Here is a 26040-nt window from a genome sequence, read left to right on the forward strand (position 1 = left end):
AAATCTGGTTGTTTTTCCAGGATGGCTCTTAATGAATGTTATTAATTAAGATGTAATATTAAATGGGACACTCTGACTATGTATTAATGTGATTATGTTTACTATCTGTCAAAGTAATAATAATAATAATGTCCACAATGTTAGATAATGTATCATATTATTCTTTATCAATGGGGGAAACCGGGTTATGGCAGGTATAGGTTATTGAATGGGAGACAACTGATTTAACTTTGTTGGAATATGTAAATCTGGTTCTATGATAAGTTATAAAATACGACAAATGCTACACACGGATGTCAACGCCTGCTGAGATCCGTAATGTATATAAGAGCAAAGGAAGTAAAGAATAAATAAAACACTGGTGCTATAGTCTGACTCAGTGACAGCAAAATAACCCTGAATTTTCTTTTTTTTATTGTGTTTCATGGTCTTCAAGGGCAGAGAAAAATCTATGCTGATTTCATACATAACAAATACACACAACTCAGCTTGCAAAGTACAGTGACAACACTGCTCGTGAACAAAGGTAACAGCGGCAGGAAAAACACACACAGTAGGATGCAGCATGGCACACAGGTTATGTGAAGTCACTCAGGAGGAATGTTTGTGTACAATATACAGTGTCGGGATGTTGTTTCAATCACAGCACAAGAATGACGACTTGATCAGAACAGACTCACATCCGAATCTCATCGGGGTACAGTCATGCTATCAAGCTGCAGAATTGGGACATAAAAGTCTCTGCCACACATAACCAGTGTATTACTGGGTCAATGTGACGCTCTCCTCCTGCATGGCATTAAAACTACAATAGATGTGTTTAAAGGAGTTTTACATTTTACCCGTGTAGGCATAATATCATGTAAAAACAAAAAAATAGAACTGTTAAATATAATTATTTGGTTACATCGACATATTTATAATTTCTCTGATGCAGATTTTAATTTACAAAATGACATGCTTCATACAGATTGAATCTTGATCTCCATTTTGGGGCTTTTCTTTACAGCAGTGAGTTACATCCAGTTACATACAAAGATTCACAGTCAATGTCTTCAGTTAGCATCTGGTATCTGCATTTCATAAAATGACAACATATGCATGGACTGCATGCGTCTGGGAGGTTTTCATAAGAAACTTCTGTCAGATACGTGTTGGTATCACGTGGATCAGCTTGTTCATAAAGCTTGGATTTAAAAACAGTCTCATGCATAAAAAATAAAAATGAAATAGATTGTGTAAGGCACAGAAAACCTATAGGTATGTCATATGGCAGTAAAACATCAACAGTCACCAGCTTTTCAAAAACATCTTCACAGTGGTACATACACAATAAAATTAACCATAGCTAGACATTTTGGGTTTATTCACCTTCTTGAGGGAAATTAGATGAGAAGATTGAAACCGCTTTCTGTATGATTAACATGAGGACAGATATGAGAGTGGCATAGATGATCTTATCTAAGTCTCAGCAAGAAAGCAAATATTTCCCCAAAAATGTCGAACTATTTCTTTAAAGTCATATCATATTCATCATACAGCACACTATGGATGCCGGGCTGAACAGGTGAGGCTGTAGAGGAAGTCCGGGCTCATTAGCAGGATATGATGACGCTCTATCATAAACTCTGGCTCAGGCGAAATCTCAAAGATAAACCTCGGTATTGATATACTGTGTGTGTTAAGGGACTGTTACCAAAAAGTTGACACCCCTTCCTTAATGTATCAGAAATTGTGCGGGTCAAACTAACAGCAACATGATGCTTTTACTCCTTAACACAAACTGGAGGGTAAACACACAAATGCTTGCACACGAGCATGAATACAGACGTACAACACACTGGATTATGCTCATGGTGTTGGCTGTATTATCAGCTGCGATCAATATATTCATGACTTTTCTCGTTTGGTGTCTACGGCCATATTGAAAATCCATCTCACTGTGAAGGCGAGAGGCTGCAGCCAAATACACACTCTTCGATTTACAGTCTACATTCAGAGATCATTTAAGTCGATTTCAGACCGGTGGCTGAAATGGTCATCTTGTCTCAGTGTAACAACTGATAGGAGAAGTTGTAGGAGAAAACAGATGTGAATGACGTCTTTTAGCCATGCTTACACATACTGTACATGGCACAGAATAATGATTACACCGGTGTGTGTATCAGAAGTAAATGTTAACTGGTAATATATACAATATTATATTCATTTTTACACAAATTCTCTTCAAACTTGTTAACTGTGATCATGTTATTACATGTTTTGTGTACCGAACAGCGTTGGAATGACAAATTACATCATGAAAGCATGGCATGTTAGATGCAGAAAGGAGAGGGAACGTTTTGCTCGATTACAGAGAGATAAAGTATAAGAATGTAAGTATACTGTCAGTCAGGGTAGATAAGGAAGCCAGAGAAGGTGCTGTATTTGTTGGTATTTCCGCCATGAACTTTGCCCCCGTCCAGCTGTACACACACTTCGTCGCCTACGTCCAGGTGCAGGATGACGCTGTTGGAGGCGTAGTCGTAGTTCTGATCTGCATCTTGAGCAATTGCACTGGCCCTCACCTGAGATAAAGACAAAACAGGATGTTGATAGGCAACAAAGATGGAGAGAAACATTGAAATATATCACAGGGAAACTAGATAATTGATGTCATAAGCGTCATGAGTATTTGTGGCCTGTGTTGAAGCTACCAATTGTAAGGTCCCTGACCAGACTTGAGCCGGCGATACTGTGGCTCATGGCCCTCGTCTTAACCCCGAATGTAAATGGCGAAGAGAAATTTTGTAGCCAATTAAAGCTTCTGCATATTTTTCAAAAAATGGGAGACAGAGAAGGAGGTTGAGGTTGGATCAGGTTGAACAGAGGAGGAATGGGGAGCCGTGTCTTAAATTAGGGGTGCACCGATCCGACTTGTTCAGTCTTGATACCGATACCTGGGCTTTGGGTATCAGCCGATACTGAGTACTGATCCAATACCAGTGTTTAATTAATAAGCTGTATGCCTCACTGTGTGGAAGAGACTGGGATCATTTTGTTATGTGTAAGGCAAAATCAGGCTTGATTTAAATGTTGCTTTCCTAACTTTGTGAAACAAAATCCAGCAAATAAAACACAGATATAAATTTACTGAATTGTTATTCATTAAAATAATCGGCCCGTTGTTACCGATATCTGATCCAGCTATTTGAGTAAGTATCAGACCAATATCGGATATCAATATGAGTATCAATGCATCGCTATTTTAAATTTGGGGTGGTGGCAGGATCTTATTTTAAGAATATTTTAATTGAATGTGCACCTCTAACTGAGCACATGCTGAGTTTATATACGGCACATGTTTGTTTGTATAGTATGACCTGCATTTTTATTACTAAATGGCTCTGAACCGTTTCATTCTACCTGTAATGACTCTTCAAGCCAGGAAAACACAGCCTACATATTCAAACCTCAGGCAAAATTCTTGCAAGTACTTACATTTACTCTATGCTGTCATAAATATGTATGTATGCCACATGTGCCACGTGAAGCGAGTTTTATTCGATGCTTAATGCAACTCAGAATTGAAAAATGTTTTTCTTGTTCTTACAGGTAAATGTTTGCACTCAAGTTTTTCCACTGGCCATTTATTTCAAATCAGTCATTTTTGTTTATCATTTTAATAGATTTACCTTTTCCATCTAATCACAGTATCTCACCCACAACCAGTCTGTTTTCTCTATGTCTTGATGTAGCCGGTGTCGTTTTATTTCCTGTTTCACTCTGTGATCTCGGTGTAATGTCATCAGCACAGATCCCTTCCTGTCCACTGGGTAGATAGATGAGATGTGCAGTGATCTTTGGCCTCAAACCTCCATCTGAGAGCACAAACTTTTACTTGCTATCAGTTTTTCCAGAGGATTGTTGCTCCCACACCTGATCCACCTGTTGCAGGGAAGAATCTAGGGATCGCATGGGTTGTATTGGGGGAGGACATCAGTTCACTTGTCAAGCATTACGACAATAAACATGTGTGTATATGGACACATTCTGCCAAATGTTGGCCATTATTTCACAGGTATTCAGCTTTACAAAGCTGCATAAGTAGTCCATGTCACACTTGTATATATGCATACAAGGGATTATGAATGTTGTTCAGGTTACAAAAAAGGACGGCCTGCAAAAAGCAACATTTATTTGGAGTTGCATTTGTGTCCTCCTGATGAATGATTGTAGGCCCAATAATTATTCTCCTTTCAGTCTGCACCAACTCCTTAGAAAAATATTTAGCTGCTAAATACTCCAGAATGTTTACCAGCTAGTTGCTAACTTTTTGTGTCTGCTGTTCCTCGCTGGGCAGCTAGCATAAAGTGGGTCTTTAGAGGTTTTTCACTGAAAACAGCTGCCTGTCATGGCCAAAAACATGACTGATGAGAGCAGTGAGAGTGAAACAAAAAAGTAAAGTTGTGAGAACCAAAACAATGAGCTGAAAGACGCTCTGCAGAGCTCAGGGTTTGAGCGACTCCTTTTACGTATTTATTTAATCCATTGTTATGATAGAAATATTGAATATGGCAGATTTAAATGTGAAGCGACTAAATTACCATTACAGCAGTTGAGTCAGTGACAAATTGACAAAGCTTAATTCAATTTAAAAATGTGGCTTAAACATATTTGACAAACTTCACCTTTAAATTTGAGTTTTGCAAGAAACATTAGGAAGCTAGTTTCAGTGGAGCAGAAACTGGAGGTGTATCAAATGAAAAAAATCTAATATTTTTTTTTAAATGGCAAAAAAAAGAGACATTCCTAATATGTTAAATGCTAAACATGGACACAGTCATACTACTGTATATACACACTAGAGTGCACAAAGGACAAAATAATATAATCAAGCCCCGACAACACAGTTACAACAAGAACCTGACATTATGAGCTGGGTCTATAATGGTATGACCAGCCCTGTTAAAGGAAGTCGTTACATCAGATGATTACTGTACATGTTTACATAACATATACGATACCACTGAACGTAGATTTAATGATGCTTCCATATTCCAAGATGATAATGCTCCCGTACATGCTGCTACATAAATCCAAGAGAGGTTTCATTAGGACGAGGATGAAGTCAAACGCCTGCAGCAGTCTACACAGGCACTAAATGTAATGTCATGTTTCTTCCTTACTTAAAGAATTGAAGGCTTTTCCTCCAGGAATTATTTTTCAAGGTGGGAAAACAGCTGCTTTGATGCTTTGATAGGTCATCCCTTATTCATGATATTGTTAGGTGTTTCTGTTATTTCGTCCCACTCCCTTGCTGTTCCAAGCCCTAAGTTGTTTTCGCACCCTGTAAGCAAATCTGCTTATAATGAATTGCAATATCATTGGATAAGTAACCAACTATTCAAGCAGACGATCCATTTAATGGTGGAAAATAAAGTACACAAGCGCATACATATTAATGAATGCAAATATGATAGCCTACTCCATCCTTGTCTCCCGCTCCGAGTCTGACTAAGGATATGATCATCAAGCTTCCCTGACTGCCTTGTGATCACTAAGACAAATCAAATAAGACCCAGCTACCCATTTCTCCTCATCCTCCATCTACTAATGAGTTTTTTTTGCCCATTATTTCAATATATTTCTTTGTATAAGCATTTATTCCATGTAGAGGAAGTGAACATTTCTATTCCCCTCCACGAGACAGAAATGAATCAATACATTTCCCTTTGTTTTAATTCAACTCACATCACTCCATTAATTGTTGTCTCTACCCTCCGCACCTCACGCCCCTTCCATCATCCCTCTCTCCATTCGTAGCCCCTTTCTCTATCTCTTCATTCTGGACCCATCTATCTATCTTTTTGTGTCCTTACACTCCAATGGGATGCAGGTCACGCACACATTTTCTCTCCTCGCCATGGCAGTGTTGGCGCGAGCAGCGACTAAGTGTGTCCCTGTCCGGTCTAAATCGGATTGATTAACGGCGTGCTGCTGTGGCAGGTCTCCTGAGAGCAACACCCCCCCACCCCCTCCTCACAGCATCCCTCGCCCTCAACCCCCCCTACCTCCAGATGCGTCAGGGCAGGCTATACACGGCTGCAGGCTACGGTAATTGGTAGTCGGACAGCCATGGCAGCTCCCCGCCTAATAGGTCCAACTCCTCAATAACTCCATACAATCACAATAAGTGGGGGCACCGGATAGGCTACAGTGGTCAAATGGGCCCATGACATACTAGCAGGAGATCAAGATAAGATCCTACAAAACACACACTCCACCTGCTCTTTCTCTCTCCAGCTCTCTTTGTTTTTTTTGTTTTTTTATGAACCTCAAGTGAACACCTGAGAAAAAAAAAACATGCAGCATATGAGACATTTTGTTATTTTATACTGTAGACTGCTTCACTCTGAAGGGACTGAAACAACTCCCCTGAGAAGACCTAATAGGTTTTAGGAAAAATATAACAGTAAAGAGATTCTGACATCTTGTACTTCCAACATCTGTCTACATGGTTGAGCGGCAGGATTCCCCTGACATTATTTTCAGCTGAGCTGGAGGCTGACAGGCTGCTGTAACTTGCTGCGAACATACAGTATAAGATTACAATTAAAATGGGTTTACTTCTCTGATTGTACTTTATGCAGCATAGTTTATAAAAGACTGTTTTTATTTAATGAACAACTACTGCCTACCTGAATCACCCACATTTAAGGGTTTTAACAAAAATTGCAGCAGTGATATTCACACCACCTCACAGAAATGGCCTTTTAAACATGAACACCAGCTAATTATATTTGCCTGCCCAAAGGACACAATGTTATTTATGGCTTTTTATGGTTGATTTCCTTATGAGACACGTAGGTTTATTTAGCCTCGACTCAGACAGTGGAGATGCTGACATTTAATGTGTTATGTTTATGATTAATTCATGGTTGCATTCTCTTCCTATATACAGTAACCTGGTGGACATGTTAGCTATTTCATACATTTTATGCACATATCTTTAAGAGTGTGACATTTAAAACATTATCACAGCCATCGTCAGTATTATTGCCACAGTAGAATATGAGTGTAATCATGAACTGGTTTTGAAAATATAGTTTTTTCTTGCCAAAGGACTGCAGCTGAACATTAACCGGCTGACTAACGCAGGCACATTTACAGAAATGTTAATTAATGTGTGTTGTGCTTATAAATAAAGAAATTATATTTCATTGAATGTCATCAACAGTAAGTCCTCGGTAAAAAAAAAAAAAAGTAAGACGGAAACATATCCGCATAACTCACAGTGAGTAGTTCTCTATGTTAACTATTTGTTCATTAATAATAATGTTTCTTGACATGAAAGGTTATACTTTATGTGCAAAGAATATATGATTTCAGTATTGTAAAACAGAATATCATATTTCATAGCTGTAGTTAAGATTAACTTTTGAAATTAAAAACATTAATTTACATTAAAAAAACACTGAACATAAAACACGGAACTGATACAGATTAAAGTAGTTCACAATATATAAAGTAATTAAAATTAGCACAACCTCAACAAGTTACAACAGCTTTATGTATTAATTCATTTGTATTAATGATCTAATAATATAGTATATTATTATATCTCACTCACAGGGGCCATTTTTCTGCAGGAGAGGGACATTTACTTTGATCCTTTAAGTATATTTTATAGATTGTTACATTTGGGCTTTTAGCTGAATATGATTTTGAATGAAGGACTTTTATTTGTTTTCACATTGTTGTATTGCTACTTTACTTAATTTAAGGATCTGAACACTTTTCTACCAGTGTGGAACATATTCTAATTTCTTGCAGAGCGTTGTGACACTGAAACGCAGCCCAGATGAATCTCAGGTTCGGCTGTCAGTAACAATCACAGTGAAACCTTGTTTTCTTAAAGCGAGCAGGAGACACTGGGGCTCTGGGAGTGAAAACAAGAGGGAAAAGCAAATCAGGATTATTGTCAACAGTGGCGGAGATTGATAGCGACAAGGGAGTGAATTTCTGTCTGTTGGCCCAGCGCGTATTCTGACTTGATCTGCTGCTGTTGGGGAGAAGGGAGACCCGTGGGACAATAGAGAAGATTACACTGCCTCCACTTTTCATTAGGGGGGCAACATTAAATAGTGAGAGAGACGGAGAGAGGTGGGAGGAGAAGAAAGAGAGAAATTGACAGCAAAGAAATTATTCACTTCCAATGTTAAATGCTCAATAAAATCTGCAATTTCAGCTGTGTGCCACTGATTTGTGTGACATATTAAAGACATATTTCTAATCTATTTAGCCTACAATCTTTTTCATTTTTATGCACATCAACCCAATATCAAAGTGAGTGTTCTTAATGTTTATGTCTGAGCTTTGTCTCAGATAGACAGAGGACACGATGTGAAAAGGAGGGTGTGATAGCAGATATTTGGATAATGGCACACAGATGGGTAAACAGCTGTGTGCACTTTTAACAGTCTAAGCACAGGATTCAGGTGAAGGAAGCCAAAGTTGAGAGAGGGGCTTTGAGTGATGGGGAGGGAGCCTGTTGGATAACAAACTGATCAAGCATGCCTATTTCAGACGAGGGGGAGGAGGGCATAAATGAGGTATGGGGGAGGCGGGCTGTCCATGTAGTGTGTTATTTTTTCAGTTTTGTTTTGTTTCGCAGTGGTGCCTTGATCCTTTGGTAATAAAACTGACAGGATTCATTCACTGTGATGTACAGACCTCTCAGAGCGGAGCGAGGCGATTGAGACGGGGTCTCTTAAACTTACCTGAGGGACCTCTGAGGGTGAAGAGGGCGTAGAGAACGCTACGGAGAGAAGAAGGGCAATTGAAATGGCCTCTTTTTGTAAAAGCAATTGCGTTCTCCCTGCCTCCATCCATGTGTACCAGCCTGAGGTATCCTGTTTCTATTACGCAGGTCGACTTGTAACCCTTCTCCTGCACTATGCTCTCACACAGTAATTGGCATACTAAATGCTAATATTTTGCCATGACACTCAAGACCCAAGGTGTCAAGATGTTGATTAGAAAGTCTCTAATTGGCTCTAGACTGAAGCCTTTGAGGGTAGAGGAGATGCTTTAATTGGATATAAATGGGACAGTGGACAATCTACCTGCAGAGCTCAAGTTAAGCCTCAGCACTGAACTTACAGTAAATGATACTATTCCTTTATGACTGCCTCATAATAAATGTGTGTGTGTTTTACAAAGGTGTGTGCACATGCATCCCTACACACACACAGAGTGTAGACACACAGCATGCAGGGACTCAGACACACTCAAAAGTGACTCATTTCCTAAAACTCACTCATCATATGAAACCTGTCACAGATCAGAGATTAATAACCCTTTAACTGCAACATGCCTGCTCTTAATAATGTTAATAATCCAGGTTACATTTAGCATTGTTCATGTCAGTTGTGAAAACGCTGTTATCAAACACTGTGAAACATTGCTGTGTACAAAAGAGACAAAACCTGCTTCCTTGATGAGGAGAAATAATGATATAATGGTGAGGCAAAGGGAAAGCACAACAAAGGCATAACAACCAGCTGAGCTGTTTTAGTCAACAGAATATAATGGCCTCAGCCATTATAACAGAAACATACAGTATAGTCAAATAATGGCTGTGTGCATGAACATACGCATGAAAGTGTGTGTTCTCGGAGGAAAAAGACAAGAAAAGAAAACAAGGACAAGCTGCAGGGCATATGAGAGGATTCTTTCTGTTGGCTTGACAAGAAATGTTGTCTGAAAGGACGGTCTTTTTTTTTTTTTCTTTTATCACAAAATATTCCCCTTTATAATGTTTGGCCATTGTGTCAGATATTAAAGTAAATGCAACACACAGAAGATTAGTCCAGATTACGAAGACACACCGTTGTTGGGGGGAAAAACACAGCTGGGAAAATGCCCAAAATAAAATAAATTCAGTACCGTCTAATGAAGTGCCACATGAAGCCCATATTGACACCTTGTCTGACAAACTGTAATTAGCAGCTTCCACCTCTCACAGTAACCGCATCACACCTACCTACTGGAGGCGAGCGGTTTCTGTCTTCTAATTGAGTCCAAGCTTGTCATCACCACAACTTTCAAATTGTATATCTAATTAATTATAATTAACTCATAGATCTTATTAGTTATTTTTTATGTACAGACAGGTGAATTTAAAAAAAACAACTGTGATGTGTGGAGTGTTTATGGTATTCACAACGAAAATTATTTAGTTTGCAGAACATTGTCTTTGCTGCTACCTGTTATCTGTTACTCTCAAGCTTCATCCAAACCCTTATTTATAACCTCGCTGGAATTAATGAGCCTTTAATAAGACATTATTCCCTGCACCACAATAACATCCAACATATGCATCTTTATCAGGACCTGCAAATCTGTTATTTTAACCCATACACCTTTGATCCAATAAGCTTAAATCTCCACGTTTAATTCATCTTCCCTTCCAACCTTTACACCTCACATTGTTAAGGCTGAGCCACAGTGACGCACATGTCAGAGCATTTTGTTGGGCTTTAATAAGGCACCAGTTTGTCCACCTGACCACCAGATCCAACCTAATGCCACTGCCACATAATGAGTGTCAATAGCAGAGCAACATTTTAGCATGAGATACTGAAACACTACTATCATCAAAACTAGTGTGTATGTGTGTGTGTGTGTGGATGCTACCAACTGGCCAACTGACCAACCCAGGTTCACCCATATTGGACCAGCTATAAATATTCATGCTCCCACTCCATGCTCATCACTGTAAAGGGCAAAGTACATATTGGTGGTGAATTATATATCCATCGAAAAGGTCATCTACCTCAACACCAATCTTTTGATGAGTTATGGGACACGAGGACTGAAGAGGATTCCTTTCATTGAGTCATTCAGGTCTCCAAACTTGGTGTAAACTTGCACACCAGCAACACATTTCATCAGCCAGAGAGCCTGACACGTCTGATTTGTTTCATGTTTGTCTGATTACATTCCTATCCCCTCATCAGAGGACAGAGGACGCTCCAGTGTTGCCTTTTTCCTCATCTCCTTTTGTCCATTCTCCTATGAATATCCATCCATCCGTCCATCCATCTCTCTCTCTCTCTCTGTCAGCCCACTTGTCTGCATCCTGCCTGTCTCTGCAGTAATCTCTCCCCAGGATGTGTCTTATTCTCAGCTCCGTTTGACAAGACATTGATCAACACCGTGCATATCAGTCTGACAATGCTTGTATACACACACACACACGTTCACTCATGCTGGGAAACACTACAGGCAGACATAAGAGATTTTAAAGGAGTATTATGATGTTTTAGGAAAAGGCATATTATTGTTTAATTTGTACAAAAAAACTAAGTGTGAAAACAACAAGTTGTGGAGTTAAGAAGGGGTTATGTGCCTTACAGTTCCCTGCCCATGTCTTGGCTATATCTTTGTTTTTTGTGCTGATAAACTAACAAGATATAAAAGATATAATGCTGGTTGGCGTCTTTCTGATCTGATGCCACTATGGAAAGGACAACATCACCTTTTCAAGATTAAAAGGGATTTCTTGTCTTACGTTGCTACGGTTAAGGTTTGGTTAGGTTTAGGCACAAAAACAAACTGTTTATGGTTTGTTTTTGATGTGTGGGTATTGACCCACACATCCACTCCAACCTACTCCATCTATGGACTTTGTGGCTCTTTTAACGTCACACCACTCCCTCCTTTGCTCCTGAAGGACAAGAGTCATGATTACTAAGGAACTTCTCTCCTGAGACTGAAAATGTGATAAGATTATGTGGTATTAGTCTTTGGAGCCGTTTCTAAAAAAAACTAATGTGACTTTAATCTTTGTGGCAAATGAACATGTCATCCAGCGCAACAGTGTGGCTCACTGACGTGTAGTTTTTGGACAACAACCAAGGTCTATGGCACAGAGGAATACAATATATCAGACTTTGGATACACATGCAATACTTGTAGTAGGATCAGTTCATTGTTGGTTTGGCTCTGCACATGAGATTTGTTAACAATAAGAAAATTATAAACTGCCAGCAAAATCCTTTAGTGGAAAGAAAGTCTTGACTGGTATCAATCTTCTATCTAACTCTTAATAAGAAGCCAAAGTGCATTTCCCAAAATGTCAAACTATTCCTTTAAAGCATGTCCTCACTAATAATCTAATTCTCACAGTTGGAGAATGTTGTCTCAAAATAAACAAAATCAAGTCTACATGAACAAAATTCTCATTCAGAAAGATTGATACATTAACAGTAACAAAGGAGTTTAGCAATTTCTCAATTGACAGAAAGTTTTTCAGTGTTATCCTCAAGGTTTTTCTCATTGACCTAGCAGATTCACTCTGCTACAAGATCAATTGTCTATTCACAGACAAAAACAGCGAGTGCAATGAAACTGTGAGGGCAAGATCAGCACCGAATTGGGTTAAATAATTTAGTTGATGGAAAAGATAATTAATGGGGAAGGAGTCAATAGCCAGTGTGGACAGTGTGTGTGTGTGTGTGTGTGTGTGCGTGTGTGTGTGTGTGTAAAGGAGGGGCACAGGTGGAGGGGAGAAGATCTCATCTAAAGGCTATGAAAGATTTAACAGCAGGAGAAGACAGGAATGACAATGTCTGTGAAGGCACGCAACAAACCAAGTCCCCCAATTATATGTGGCATTTACTGTCTGTCCTGTTCACTCTGCACTTTATGCACATCCTGTCAAATCAATGAAATGGGGAATAACTATTTTTATGGACTTGATCAGTCACAAAAAAAGATTTACTATGTAATGATGTGTGTTTTTGGACTGTTAAAGTAAAACCAAAACGGGGTGAAAATGAGAAAAAAAAAATCAGAATTGTACTGAACCTGTAATCATATTAATTTATGTTGCTCATATGTTAGTTAGTAAAATAACTCAAAAACATGAGAAAATATTCCAGTGTGATTGAGCACAAAGTGAGACCATGTAGTGTGAAACACAATGAGTTTTTGGTGCAGAGAGGAATTTTATTAAAATTATTTTTAATAAAATTGAGAAAGAAGTTTTGAACATTTCCCTCCTTCATGAATTATTTACTTATTTCACCTCCAGCACATCTGTTAATATGTGTAGATGATGCAGATTAAACATTTTTATCACTAATTTGGTGGATTCTGCAACTTTGTAAAAGTATTATTCCAAATTTATTAACTATTTTGAAAATCAATTAATCGTTTCAGTCAATTTTCAAGCCAACATACCAAACATTATTTGCTGCATTTGTCTGTTTTGTATCATTATAAATTTAATATCTCTGTGTTTGGTCCGGTAAAATAAGCAATTAGAAGACGTCACTGTGGACTCTGAGAAATTGCGCTGAGCATTTTTTTCACTTCACTTCATTTCTTAAATATTTCACAGACTAAAAGACTGATCTATTAGTTGAAGAAATAATTGGCAGGTTAATTGATAATGAAAATAATCATTAGTAGCAACCCTAAATTGCACTCTTAAACACACCTGGATCCATATATGCACAAAATAAACACTTTGAAAGATTTTTTTTTCATGTAGTTAGGTGCAGTAGTGCAGGAGAAAATAGGAAACATAAAAAAAATATCACTCACAATCTCAGTGTTGAAAAAAAAATTAATTTTCCACCAAATGTTCGTTGTAATCTGTTGACAGGTTTTTGAGGTACTCTACAAGATAACAAACAAATGGAGCTGAAGGCACATGTCTGACTCAGGGGTAAAGCTCCAATCCACCACTGCAAAAACACCAATGGTGCCTAATGTTGTTTTTTAGGTGGCATCACAATTGGCTTTGTAACATTGCAACAAGAGTTAAGAAGCCAGCGTGGACAGCTGCATGTCTTTGCTGCTGCACTTGGGACTCCTACGGGTTGTGCGGCATAAACCTCCCTGTGAAGCTCATCACTGGTGTCATGTGTATTTCTTCAGCTCCCATATCCTCCTCTGGCCAATAGGAGGGTTACTGGGGCCCAAAAAAGAAACTGAAAATCTGAATTGAAAACAGAACCTCCTTGGCTCAGAGGTATAATGCCAACATTGAATATTCATATAATGATCCACTATTTGAAATTGGGAAATTTTTGCATAAGATCAGTGGAAATTGTTCAGCAGTTACCTGCTAAATTCTTACTTACAGTATCTAAAACAGTATCTTTTGAAGATGGAGATCAGTAAAGCATATCAGCAGACAACAACCCAGCAGGGTGAAGGTCTGCTCAGCAGCAACATAAACGTGTATAGAGAAGCCGCTGTTGTACCACCAAACACAGCCTAGTTTGACTTGGCGTGTAACAATGCAAAGCATGTTTTCTTCTTCTTCTCTGGTAATCCCCAGGATGTCACTCTTCTGTTCTCCAGCACACATGTCAGAATCAGAGCTCCTCAACAGAGTGAGGGCTTAGTACTTCAAGCTTGTCACGGATCTCCAGATGGAAGCGTTCAAGGCTTTTTCCAGACATTTGTACTTGTTTATTTATTAGTGTTAAAGTCAGAGTTCCTCAGAGGACAGTAGCCAGCTGTTGAATTTTGGCTTTGTTCCACCGAGACTTGGAGGATTGTTATCCCCTTGATCGCTTGGCTGTCACTCTCTCTCTCTCTCCCAGCTCCCCTCCCTTTGTTTGCAAGTTGTACAATTAATTACAGTTTTCCATGTAAAGCAGACGTTAGTCACACCTCTGTTTCTCCTTTCAGTCTGGCTTCCTTTCTTTGTCCTCTAAAGGAAATCACCGACTGCTTTTCTTGGAAACTTTGAGAACATTTTCTGATTAAACTGTACCATCAAACAGGGGGTTGATAGTTCCTCCCCATGCAGCATGAGTGATTTTACTTAAATTCGCAGCTTTTGCTTTAGACTTTTCTTTCTCTTCTTTAAATTTAATTCTTCACTATGGTGTTTCTTAATGCTCTGTTGTTTAGAAACATTTTTTGAACATGCTAACATATGATTAGGTAGTCAAACTCTATGTTATCACACAATAACAGCGGCACCTGTGAAGTACAATGCAGTCCAAATCAATAACCCTGAAATAAATAACAATTGATCGTTTTAATTATGAGTTTTGTTTACCCTGTGTTGGAGAGGTGTTGCTTATGATATTTTCTAAGGAGGTACATTAATGTAATATGAGCCTGTTCTCCCAACAAAAACAACAGCGTCAGTTGTTTAAACCTGCATTAACAGATTTTTTTTCGCCACTTGGGGGCAGCAGAAACAAGTTGTGAACACAACACTGACATATCGTCATCTTTTAGGTTGATATGGCAAAAATGTTAGCAAACTGTTGCTTATTTCCACATCCAGCAGTTACGAAGCAACATTGTCATTCATTTGGAGTCATGTTTCTGTCCATCTGGTGAATCTAAGTCCAATACTCACTCGCCTTTAGCTCTATTTTTTTTTATCTCTCCCCACTCCTGAGGGAAATATCTGGCTCTTTAGCTGCTAAATGCCCCACTATGTTCACCAGCTAGTCACTAACTGTGTCTGTTTGCCGTTTGGTCTTGAGCAGGTGGTGCACAGTGGGTTTTTAGAGTTTTTTCTCTGAAAACAGCTGCCTGCTGCAACCGAAAATGACACTGTGAGAGCCATGAAAGTGAACGAAAACAGAAAAGTTGCAGCCGGACAGCTAAACAATGAGCTGAAACTTGCTAAAAAGCTCTGTAAAGCCGAGGGGAGCTGCAGAGTCTAGTAATAATTCTCTGCAGGTTCATCGCTACGAGCAACACTTGATATTACACATTGTCATATGATACATCATTTTTTATAAAAATTAGCAATAATATACGCTTTAAACAAATGACCAAAACCCCATATGTTAGCATTCATGTCACAAAGCTCTCTAGCAGCTGTAAAACTTATAACTCTTGTCCATCAGTAGAAATAGCCTAGGAACATAACCTTTGTCAACAGTGAGTCATGTGGTTCACTCCACATGTTTGGACAAGGACAGTAATCTATAAAAATAAAAAAAAATCAAATATGAAATCATAGCTTGACAGATAAACTGAGACTATGGGCAAGTCCGGGGACATGTCTGTAATAACAGCAGGACAGCGAGAAGCAAAAGTCATGTGAAGTCGTTTTAAGACAGCAGAGACTAGAGATAAAAAGTTGAAAAAATGACATCAGAAGATAGTGTTGGTGAATTCTATGGATACGGACAAAACCAAGATACAAGATGTAAGTACCCTTGCTGCTGCCGGGCTTTTTGTACGCTCACAAAATACTTGTCAAGTCATGAAGGTTTCAACTTCTGACAGATATTCTGAACTTCTGATAAACCCCAGGAACAAGTTGGTTTTTTTTCAGAAAGACCACTGAAAGAAATGCTGAGTGAGAGACTGCACGGAAACTAGGTGAACAGAAGCTAGCTTAGATGTGACATCATGACTCATGTGACACTATGACATTATGATAGAGCCACAGAGGGAGGATGTCAAAGTAGATGATTGTCTCAGCAAAACGCTGGACCACTGTTTGCTTCCTGTTTTCTACTGACAGTCAACGTTGTTTAGTTTTAACCATGACCATGTTCCCTAACCCAAACCTTAAAGGTTCAATGATCTTAATGAAGTTACATTAACCCAAGTTTTTCTAGACCAAGGTGTTGTCACATCAGAAAATTGTTTTATTTTTGCAGTGGCGTTTTGTAAAGGTTTAGGAAGGCACTGACAAATTATGTCATCCTACCAATAGACGTGTCATTTCAGAAAAAGCTTATTTGTGTTGTTCTGCAGGGAAAGTCCAAATAATATATTTTATCATTTAATTTGGAGGGTTTTTTTATTATTATTTATGTTGTACTATATTGCATTATTTAAGTGTTCTTGTTATTGAGCTGTTGGTGGCACAGAGTGATACTGGATCAAACACACCTGTATAAGTATTGTGTGTAATGTGTGTAAGGCTACATCCACACTAATACATTTTAAAACACATATCTTTTGCTACGTTTACACCTGGCGTCCACACTACTCTGATGTTTTTGAACCTCTAAAACAGAGACTTTTGAAAACATCTCTGACTCCGTTTTAGTTTGAAAACTCAGAGATGGCATTTTAGTCTGGACGGGCGGAAACAGAGACTTTTGAAAACAATGACGCAGACACCCACATTCACTTCCTGATTGGGTCTTATCTGTCACAACGTGTCCTTCCCTGATTCGTCAGGCCAGTAACAGTTCCACCTCGTGGTCAGTCCAAGCAAAGAAATCTCTAGTCTTACTTTTCGCCATTGCTGTTCTTCCTCCGTAGTATTTTCTGCAACTAAGCAACCAACTGCAGAGTAGACAATCTGTCACCTGCATGCGTATGCCCAGTGTACATGAATGGTCATGTGATATGCGTTTTCAGTTATGTTAGTAATGGAGGGGGATTATTTCTGAAATGGTGCTAAAACACTTCGGAGATTGTTTTCATTTTAAACGCCATTTTAAAATGAAAACATATTGTGTGGACATAGTCTAAGTATTTTCACCCACATGTTTTGGGAGTTTGTGTCAAAGGGTCAGATTAACACACAAACACACCTACCTAACTTCACACACGCACTCACCTGCCCGTTCTTCTTCAGGTCGGCCCACATGCTCGTCCCATCACCTCCTCTCATCAGCACATGGTAGGTGAAGTAATAGATGCCGGGCAGAGGGCAGGTGAACTTGCCGGTACTCGGCTCGTAGTAGTTCCCTACGTTGGTCACCACGTCATCAAACTTCAGTATTTCACTCCCTTCGTGTTGTTTCCGCAGGCCAGCGTAGAAGGCGATCTTGGGACTGTAGAATGAGGGGCCGTAGCCACCAGGTCCAGGCCCTGGTGGACCAGGTGGGCCAGGCTTGCCGGGCTCTCCGGGGGGCCCTTTGGGACCTGGAGGGCCAGGAGGTCCAGGGCCCCCTCTGAAACCCTGCTTGCCCCTGCGATTTGAGAAGTCCGGGGGCTGTGGGGAGACAGCTGTCAGCTCTCCCTGTGTGGGGGTGTCACACACCATCTTGCAGGTCCCAAGCATCTCGTAATGCATGCCCCCTCCTCCAGACCCTCCCCCTTTGGTGGTGTGGACCAATAGGGGAATGGCCACCAGCAGGACCAGGACCATGGCCACACCAACTCCAGCCCCGATGACGCGTTTCTTTCGACTGAGCCGGGAGGTGGCCAGCGTGAGGAAGTCCTCCTCCCCCTTAGCTGGAATTGTTGTGCCGGCCAGACTGAACTCTGGGTAGAAATCAACTACTGGATCAAGAAGGTGAAAGAGGAAAATGTGTGTTTGTGTGGGGCAGAGGAGAAATCAGGGGCTGGGGGAAGGGGAGGGGGGGTATTCTAGGAGCGGAACAGGCAAGTCTCAAACAGGAAAAGGAGAAAATCACAAGTCTGGAGACGAATGACAAACAGGTTTTTCCATTTCTTAGCTTTCAGCACATTTAGTTTGTATCCTTTTATTTTTCAGTTTCCTCTGGTGAGAGATTTCAACCTATCTAAAGATAATACATCACTTAACAAGCCCAAAAATAACATAAATATTTTAAATTTCTTTGTCCCAAACGAACATCACCGTTGAGATGATTTTTAGGCCGCTGCTTTGTTATCCAGCTGTGAGGTTGTGGAAGCTCCAGTGAAAAGCTTTCGGTTGCTCAGGCAGAGAGCTGTCAGGTGGGGTCTACAGTATTCCCACTGGAGTTCATCTCACCCAGCACATACGAGGAAGGGCGCTCACTTGTCTGTCCAGGAATGAGAAGAGAAGAACGAAGGAAAATGCTCAATCTGTGCTCTTTTCTTCCTTCCTCCCTGCTTCCTTTTTTTTTCTTGACAGGCTCGCACTTCTCTATATGTTATTTAAAGGAGTCTGGATTAGATTTATCTCGACAGTCTACTCCTCCGTTCAAACAACAAATGTGTTACAGATCATAAAAAGGCAGACTCTGAAGAAAAGGGCAGGGCATTGCATGTGGAAATTCTTGTTTGAAAGTCATTTTACGTATCACAGCAAATCACTGGATCTCTTTACAAAAGGGCATCTATAGAGGAAAAGAAGACACATTTATACACACATATAATAAAATAAGAAGTCATGGACTAACAAAACTAAAACCCTTTGCTTTAACACATATTAACTTTTATTTTAAAATGTTGAGAACAATTTTACAAATAAAGCATTTTCATTTTGTAATTTATAAATAAAATAAATATTTGTATCCAGCAATTAAAAATCCTGAAATATGTGAGTGTCTACAGACAGACTATGGATAATCTGTTTAAACATCTTTATTAATAAAAGTAAAGATATGGGCAACCACAGCAATAATAATAAAACTAAGTGGTTTCACAGCTGTATGTTGATATATTAGAGGCCTAATCACCACCAAAAAGATTACTTTAATCAAAAATCTCACCCCAATTTGAATAGGCTACTTGTACTAAATACTAAAAAAAGGAAGTGGTGCAGAAACAGGTCAGATAAAGATCAACTTACCAAGTTTTTTTCTGTCCTTCTTTCTGTCTTTTCTTTCCGGTTCTCAGTGGGAGGTGGGGTGGGGGGGTTTAACGCTGCGGGTTCAGGTGGCGACGCCGCAGGAGAACTGGTCCAGGACCGGGATGAAACCCTCCCAACACTGACCGCTTTCACTGCGCTGCGATGCAAACTCAGTCACACTAATATCTGAACTTGCAGCATCTCATGCAGGACTCCTGCTCGGTGGCCCGACTGCATTGCCCAAAAAGAAAAAGAGAAAAAAAACGCTCAAGGCAGCAGCAGCGCTCACAGACAGTCCAAGAAGGCGTAAAACTCAAATTAATATAACTCCTTCAATCAAAACTAACACCTCCTGACAAGCTACTTTACGCACTTTTCGCCGCGCTGAAATCCAGCTGCAGAGCGACTTTATTCGCAGAGCAACAGTTCACTCACTTGTTGTATTTTCCGTCCTGCTCCTCTCTCCTCCTCAGCATCTGCCTACTACTGCTCTCCCGCCCTCCCCAACACACTCACACACACACACACTCACTCACACACACACACACACACACACACACACACTCACATCCACCGTCCCATCCTGCATGCGACCTTTTCACAAATCAAATGACTACATCTGTTTAATAGTTTAATCACAGGATGCCCCCCCCCCCCCCCCCCCCCCCCCCCCCCCCCCCCCCTCCCGTTCAAATATTGAGCATTTATTTGCAACTATAGGCTACAAACAAAAACTGATGTCAATTAATATTCCCACAGGGTTTATTTCTAGTGTTTTTTTTTTTCTGTGGTAATGATGTAAATTTCTTTTAAATGTGTGCATAGATGGCCACGATAGACTTCCTCGCTCCGAGCAGGATAAGATTTTCAAGCAAGAGTAAGACGCAGCTACTTGTGGAGCTGTGTTTGGGAGAATAGCAGGTGTGAAGACGCTCAAGTGTGAGTACAAAACGCAGAGTACAGATGTGAGACTGGCACACATCAGGCAGAATGGCGAAGTGAAAAGGATAAGGTGAAAGCAGGGGGAGCGCTGTTCTCAGGGTTTGTTGTCAATGTCTGTGTTTCTGTAGCTTTCAGACCTCGTTAGAGATGAAAGATGTATTGCTGCTGACACCCTCCCCCCTCATCCCTCCCTCCTCCTCCTCCTCCTCCTCATGGTCTCTTTCTCTTCCTTTCTCTCTTTGACTTTACGTTTAGGCTATAGCAGACACAAATAAATTAGCTCTCAAATTGCTCATTGCTTTTGTGTTTGTAAGCTTTTTGTAGGGCAGGGATTACTCTAAAATAATCAATATTTCCAGGTGTTTCTTCCCGACACCTGAAATGTAAAATCTGTAAAACACATCTGTCTTTAAATTCTGCCTGACTATCACTGTTAATGTTACAAGAAATGCTGATCTGGAGGGCATTTAAACAAGAAGCAGGCGAGTAAACCATTTAGACAGTCTTCTAAGGCACAAGTGTACTGGTATGTACTGTCAGTTCTGCTCTTTATTTATTCATCTCCCAACTTTACTGAGCAGGAGTGTGTAGCAGATATTGAATATGGATCAATAGATCACTCCCCAGGATGCATACTGTCAGCCGACTAAGCCCTCAGGCAGATGCCAAGCCTCTAGTCACATTTGCATTTGGAGATAGAAAATAACTACTGCTTGTCAGAAAGTGGGAAACTGTGTGGTCTGTGCATTTTATAAAATTGGCAAATCAAAAGTATAGATGCTAAAAAAAAAAAATTCTGCATCTGTGAACACTGTATATACTTTTACAGTTCACTCCGTGCCTATATCCACTTCTACATGTCAGGGCTCGCTTCTTTATGTGCCTTTATGGCGTGTGTATGAGTGCCTACATGCATACATATGTGCACACATGCACATATCATTTACATGTGGGCTCCGACACACTGGTGACACACTCACAGTCTTCCTGCATTTAAATTATTATTGCCAAGAAGGGAGGACAATTTAGAGAGAATGAGGTTTTTAGAGCCCTATGAAATATTAACTAAGCCGATGAATATATAAGCTGTGAAGCGATAATATCTGTCTCTGACTCTGTTTCCTCATGATATATGATATCATTTTCTTGTGTAGCATCTTTCTCTGTGTTTAATTAAGGCTCAGGGTTATGGGAAGACATACTTTGATCCTTTATTTTGACCCGTACAATGCTGAATACTCTGAATATGTTGATTATTAACACAATTATGTGTCGCCCTTGACTCTGATATATGTCCTTCTCGTTTCTGACCTTCAAGTGTCTGTGCCGTGGAGTTATGATTGATATAAAGGCTCTATAGCAACACAAGATCTGAGGACCAGAAGGTTACATGGTTAAGTCTCAGGTGGGACGTAGCTGCTGTTTGTTATCGTAAAAGGTCTGCCGACCCAACCCCGTCAATAAGCCAGAGCAAGTTCAGAGAAAAACTGCAGTCAACCAGCAGAGCACATGATTTTAACAAAGGTAATTTTCTCCAGTAAAACATGTTATGTCTGTATAATGATTCATCATTAAAATCATAAGAGTGGCCTTCAAGTCAAGTTAGTTTTATTTATACAGCCCAAAATCTCAGGGAAACAGGACTAAACAAAAATGCTTTAACAGAGGAAAAAAGGGAGAAATCTCAGTCTCATCAAATGAAAGACAGATAGAACAACATATTTCCTAAAGAGGCAAATAATTGATAGACATAAATGGAGAAAAAGATGATTTAAAATGATGTGTATATGGTTATGCACGTGAATATGGATGTATATGAGAAGCATTGGTATATATATATATATATATATATATATGAGAATAGAGGGAACTCAAAACACACTGTAATGAATTGTAGCATTGTTTCATTTTCAGAAGTTATCTTGTTCATGATTATAATAATAATATATGGGAGGGTCTTGCTCCCCACAACTCTGCTCAAGATAAGCAGGTGTAGATAATGCATGTTTTTTCTTGCATCTGTTTATTTTTAGCCTTTCTAGCTTCATGGCTGCAGGGACGGCATTTCAGTCTGTGAGTCGGTCGACCACTTGGGTTCAGAATGAAATATTTCAGCAACTATTGGGCAGAATCCTACTGGTCTTGGTGATCTTTTCATCTTGCACCACCAGCAGGTTGACATTTGTGGCTTTGAGTGAAATGTTTCCGCAACTTTTGAATGGATCGGCATGAACTTTGGTGCAGACATTATTGCTCCACTCAGGACGAACAGTAATAACTTTGATGATCCGTTCACTTTCCACCTATAACGCCATCACTGGGTCAAAATTTGAATTCGTCCAAAACTTTGGTTTAAGACCGAACCCAGGGAAAACTATAGTCAGTTATGTAACAGCACTTCTGGAGCTGGTGGGGATGCTGTGTCCCGCTCAAGCTTATCCTAACGTGGCAGTTTGAAACCATCTCTCTGCGGGCCAATACTTTACTGTGACACCCTGGATTTATGGCAGTTAAAAACGGGATCTTTGTGGTGGAATGACTCATTCCAGCTAATACACTCTGGTTTTCCAGACAGCAGCACAGGGGGATAGATTGGGCTGGACAGAGGTGATTTACCAGCAGGACAGTTGGACTCTCTGTTTAGAACAATCAGTAAAACCAATCAGGGCATGAGCAGAAAGTCAGTATGTGATCAGAGAGGTTACCATGGTATTAACCAGCTCATTCAAGGTGGAGGCGATATCAACACAGCAAGGCACAAATACAAGCCAAGTAAGTGGCAGCGGAAAAGGGCTTAACCTGACCTGCAATCTCACAGGTCAGAGAGTGAGCGAGGGAGAGAGAGGAAGAGTCTGGGAGGGATGGAGAACAGAGAGGCAGCGAGGGTAATAGAAATGTAGGGGTCATAGCATTACATTGGCTTTATAACCTATGAAGCGACAGGAGATAGTTTAGCGTGTGTGTATTTGTTTATTATATTGCAGTAGACAGTGTAGTTTCAAGTTTTCTGCATTGGCAATATTTTCAAATACAACCTATGTTTACATTTACCCTCTTGTGGTCGTGCAAATTATGACTGTCGTCATTGTAGATATTCAAACTTTCATTTTTCTTAGCACTCTTAAACTGCTACAACTGGTTAAAGGTTTTCTATTTCAAACTTGTTGAAGAGAAATTATAGGATCTATGATGTTTTAGTTATAAAGAAGAGTCAAAGCCAAGATTCCATGTTTTTTTATGGCTGCATAGTAAAATTTAATGTATGCAACGTCATTAAAAACATACCATTTAATACCAGATTTCAATCTGGTATTTGGTATGTTTGGAAACTTTTTAAATTTTAAACAAATTTCTGAGGGTTGAACAAGGATCAACCAAGCTACCTGCGGGGCTGAGAGAGGTTAAAAGTTGAGATTGAAAGTTAATTTCTTGACCTTGGAAACAGTAGTTGACAAAACGGTCTCACCAAGCTCCACAACAGCTACTAAATAGACCTTTGTGGTTTGTTTTCATTTAGTTTGGGTGATTTTTTGGCACGGTAGACATACAGTATCCACATGGTACCACAACACATGTATGCAGCAGGCCTTCAAGGATATTAATCCTAACTGTCTTCATCATTCAACAGTGTTATGTAGCTCTTGCTTTTAAACGTACTATTATAGACATTTCTGGGAATCCGTACTTCCTCACCTCCTTAAATTTCCAGTTTAGTGTTGGGATTTTGGTTTAAGGTGAAGAGCAGAATTATGATAAGGTTTCGTCAGGGTTAAGTGTTCAGGATAGTTTAGGTTTTGCAGCTGTGTGGATGTCCATTGTAAGCATAGGAAAAAAAATGTGTGTATGTGCATGAACCCCCCCCCCCCTCTCTCCACTTGTACATCTACCTCTGTCTGTGTGCAGATCTGATTATGGTCCTTGATTGCGAGTGACACTGTGCAGATTGAGTTGCACAGCCTCTCTAATTCTCTCTATTAATGAGTTGCGCTCCACACTGCTGCCCCGGACCCCATCTATTAATCACAATTTGTCATCTGTCTTGTGCTCTCCACCACCACCCTCCCCTCCCTTCCTCTTCTCTCCCCTTCCTCCTCCGCCCCCCCCCCCAAAAAACCACACCACCCCTCCTCTACCTGTCCCTTACCTCCCCAGCTGCTGATTCCATCTCATCCCTTTATCTCCTCCTGGCTTACTTTTCCATAGATTCTCTGCACAACACTCGTCTCTCAATTTGCTGTCTTTCTGTGTATTGGTCTCTGCACCTGTTCCCTTTCCTGCCATTTTTACTTGCATCTCCATCTTCAGCTCTTGCACTCTCTACCCCCCTCCCCCCCCCCCCCCCCCCCCCCCCCCCCCCCCTCCTCCCCCCCACCCCACCCCTGCATTCGTGTCTTGCTCTCCTTCCACAGCATGGTCAAGCATACTGAGTGGGTTTTCTCCCTGAAATTCACATTTTAATTCTGCCAGCACTCCAAGGTTAAGTAAGCCCTCTCACATCGGTAAATAATGATTTATCACTCCAATTCATATCCGTATTGGTACTCTGTAATTAGATATTTTGTCATAAACATATGGCTGGCAAAATTTTTAAAAAAAATACTGAAATGTTTATTTAAAAGTCAAGTCTTCACTTCCCTCCTCTTCCTCCTCATCACACACCTCAGTTTTGTTTGTGACTGTATGAATAAAAGTTTGTAGTTTTGATGGTGATTTGACCGAAAATAGTGTGTGAAAACTAGCTAGTTGCAGTACTGTAACAGTGACATATTAGGAAGTTGAATGAAATTCTGTGAACAGAAAGAGAAGGAGAAGAAGAGTACCTTGTACAGTTCATTACTCGTGGATCAAAAGTAGCAACTGAATCCCTACTGAGCAACAGTGTTAGAAATCCTCCAGCCCACAGTGAACATTAATTAAAGCTCTTGTCTGTCCCAACGACCTGCTGCTCCCTCCAGGAAAACTGTATTCTGAATCTCTCCAACATGGGAAACACAGAGCAAGACTGCACCGGGTGAACAAGACACGCACACAAGTCTGGAACCGATGTGGAGTAATATTGTAAATGTTGTGAATTAAATACTACCCAATGAAATTCATTACGGCATTGGAGTCATTATTGTACCACAAATAATGACAGTAATGTCAATCACAAACAGTGGTTACAAGAAATGAAACACTCATTTGTCAAACTCAAGTGTCCCTCAGAAAAGTACAGTAACAACACTGCTGATCAGGCAGAGAGACAGTGACGCTGGAAGTGTGTGAAGATGTGTGTTCACGCTATGTGTGAGCAAGTCTGACAGATTAGAGAAGGTAGAGGGCTGTAGTACAACTGAAGTCCAAGAAATACTTTCAAAAACCTAAAAACATTGCAACAGGTCCATTGGAAAGAAACTAAATGTACAATAAGAGTGTATTATGTGTTCATAAACATATTCATGTATTAGAAAGTTTTTATTTTTACATCCCTAATACCAACAAAAACTTAAGCTTCATCAGCAGATGAAGATCCATAAAAAATGACACTTGAGTACTGGCAACTGATACCAAAGTGATGACTGGGATGTGCCAAACATGACACATGACAGAAACCAAAATAAGAATGAAATGGATCTCTCAGACACTTTAAAAAGGAG

At 40.0% G+C, this 26040-nt stretch overlaps 1 protein-coding gene across 2 annotated transcripts; it reads right to left on the reverse strand.

The window, feature by feature from the left end:
- Positions 1 to 402: 402 nt before the first annotated feature.
- c1ql4b (complement component 1, q subcomponent-like 4b) lies at positions 403 to 20110 on the reverse strand. 2 transcript variants are annotated; one of them, XM_067587526.1, is made up of 3 exons: positions 19463 to 20110; positions 17558 to 18710; positions 403 to 2567 (listed from the first exon to the last, which is right to left on the reverse strand). In XM_067587526.1, exons 2-3 carry the CDS (start codon positions 18089 to 18091, stop codon positions 2388 to 2390), a joined length of 714 nt encoding a protein of 237 aa, XP_067443627.1. In that variant the 5' UTR covers positions 18092 to 18710; positions 19463 to 20110; the 3' UTR covers positions 403 to 2387. The 2 variants fall into 2 exon arrangements, with proteins under 2 accessions (XP_067443627.1, XP_067443626.1); XM_067587525.1 differs by having other exon boundaries at positions 17558 to 19007.
- Between the last annotated feature and the right edge of the window lie 5930 nt (positions 20111 to 26040).

This window comes from Thunnus thynnus, chromosome 4, assembly GCF_963924715.1.
Source record: "Thunnus thynnus chromosome 4, fThuThy2.1, whole genome shotgun sequence".
Lineage (NCBI taxonomy): Eukaryota > Metazoa > Chordata > Actinopteri > Scombriformes > Scombridae > Thunnus > Thunnus thynnus.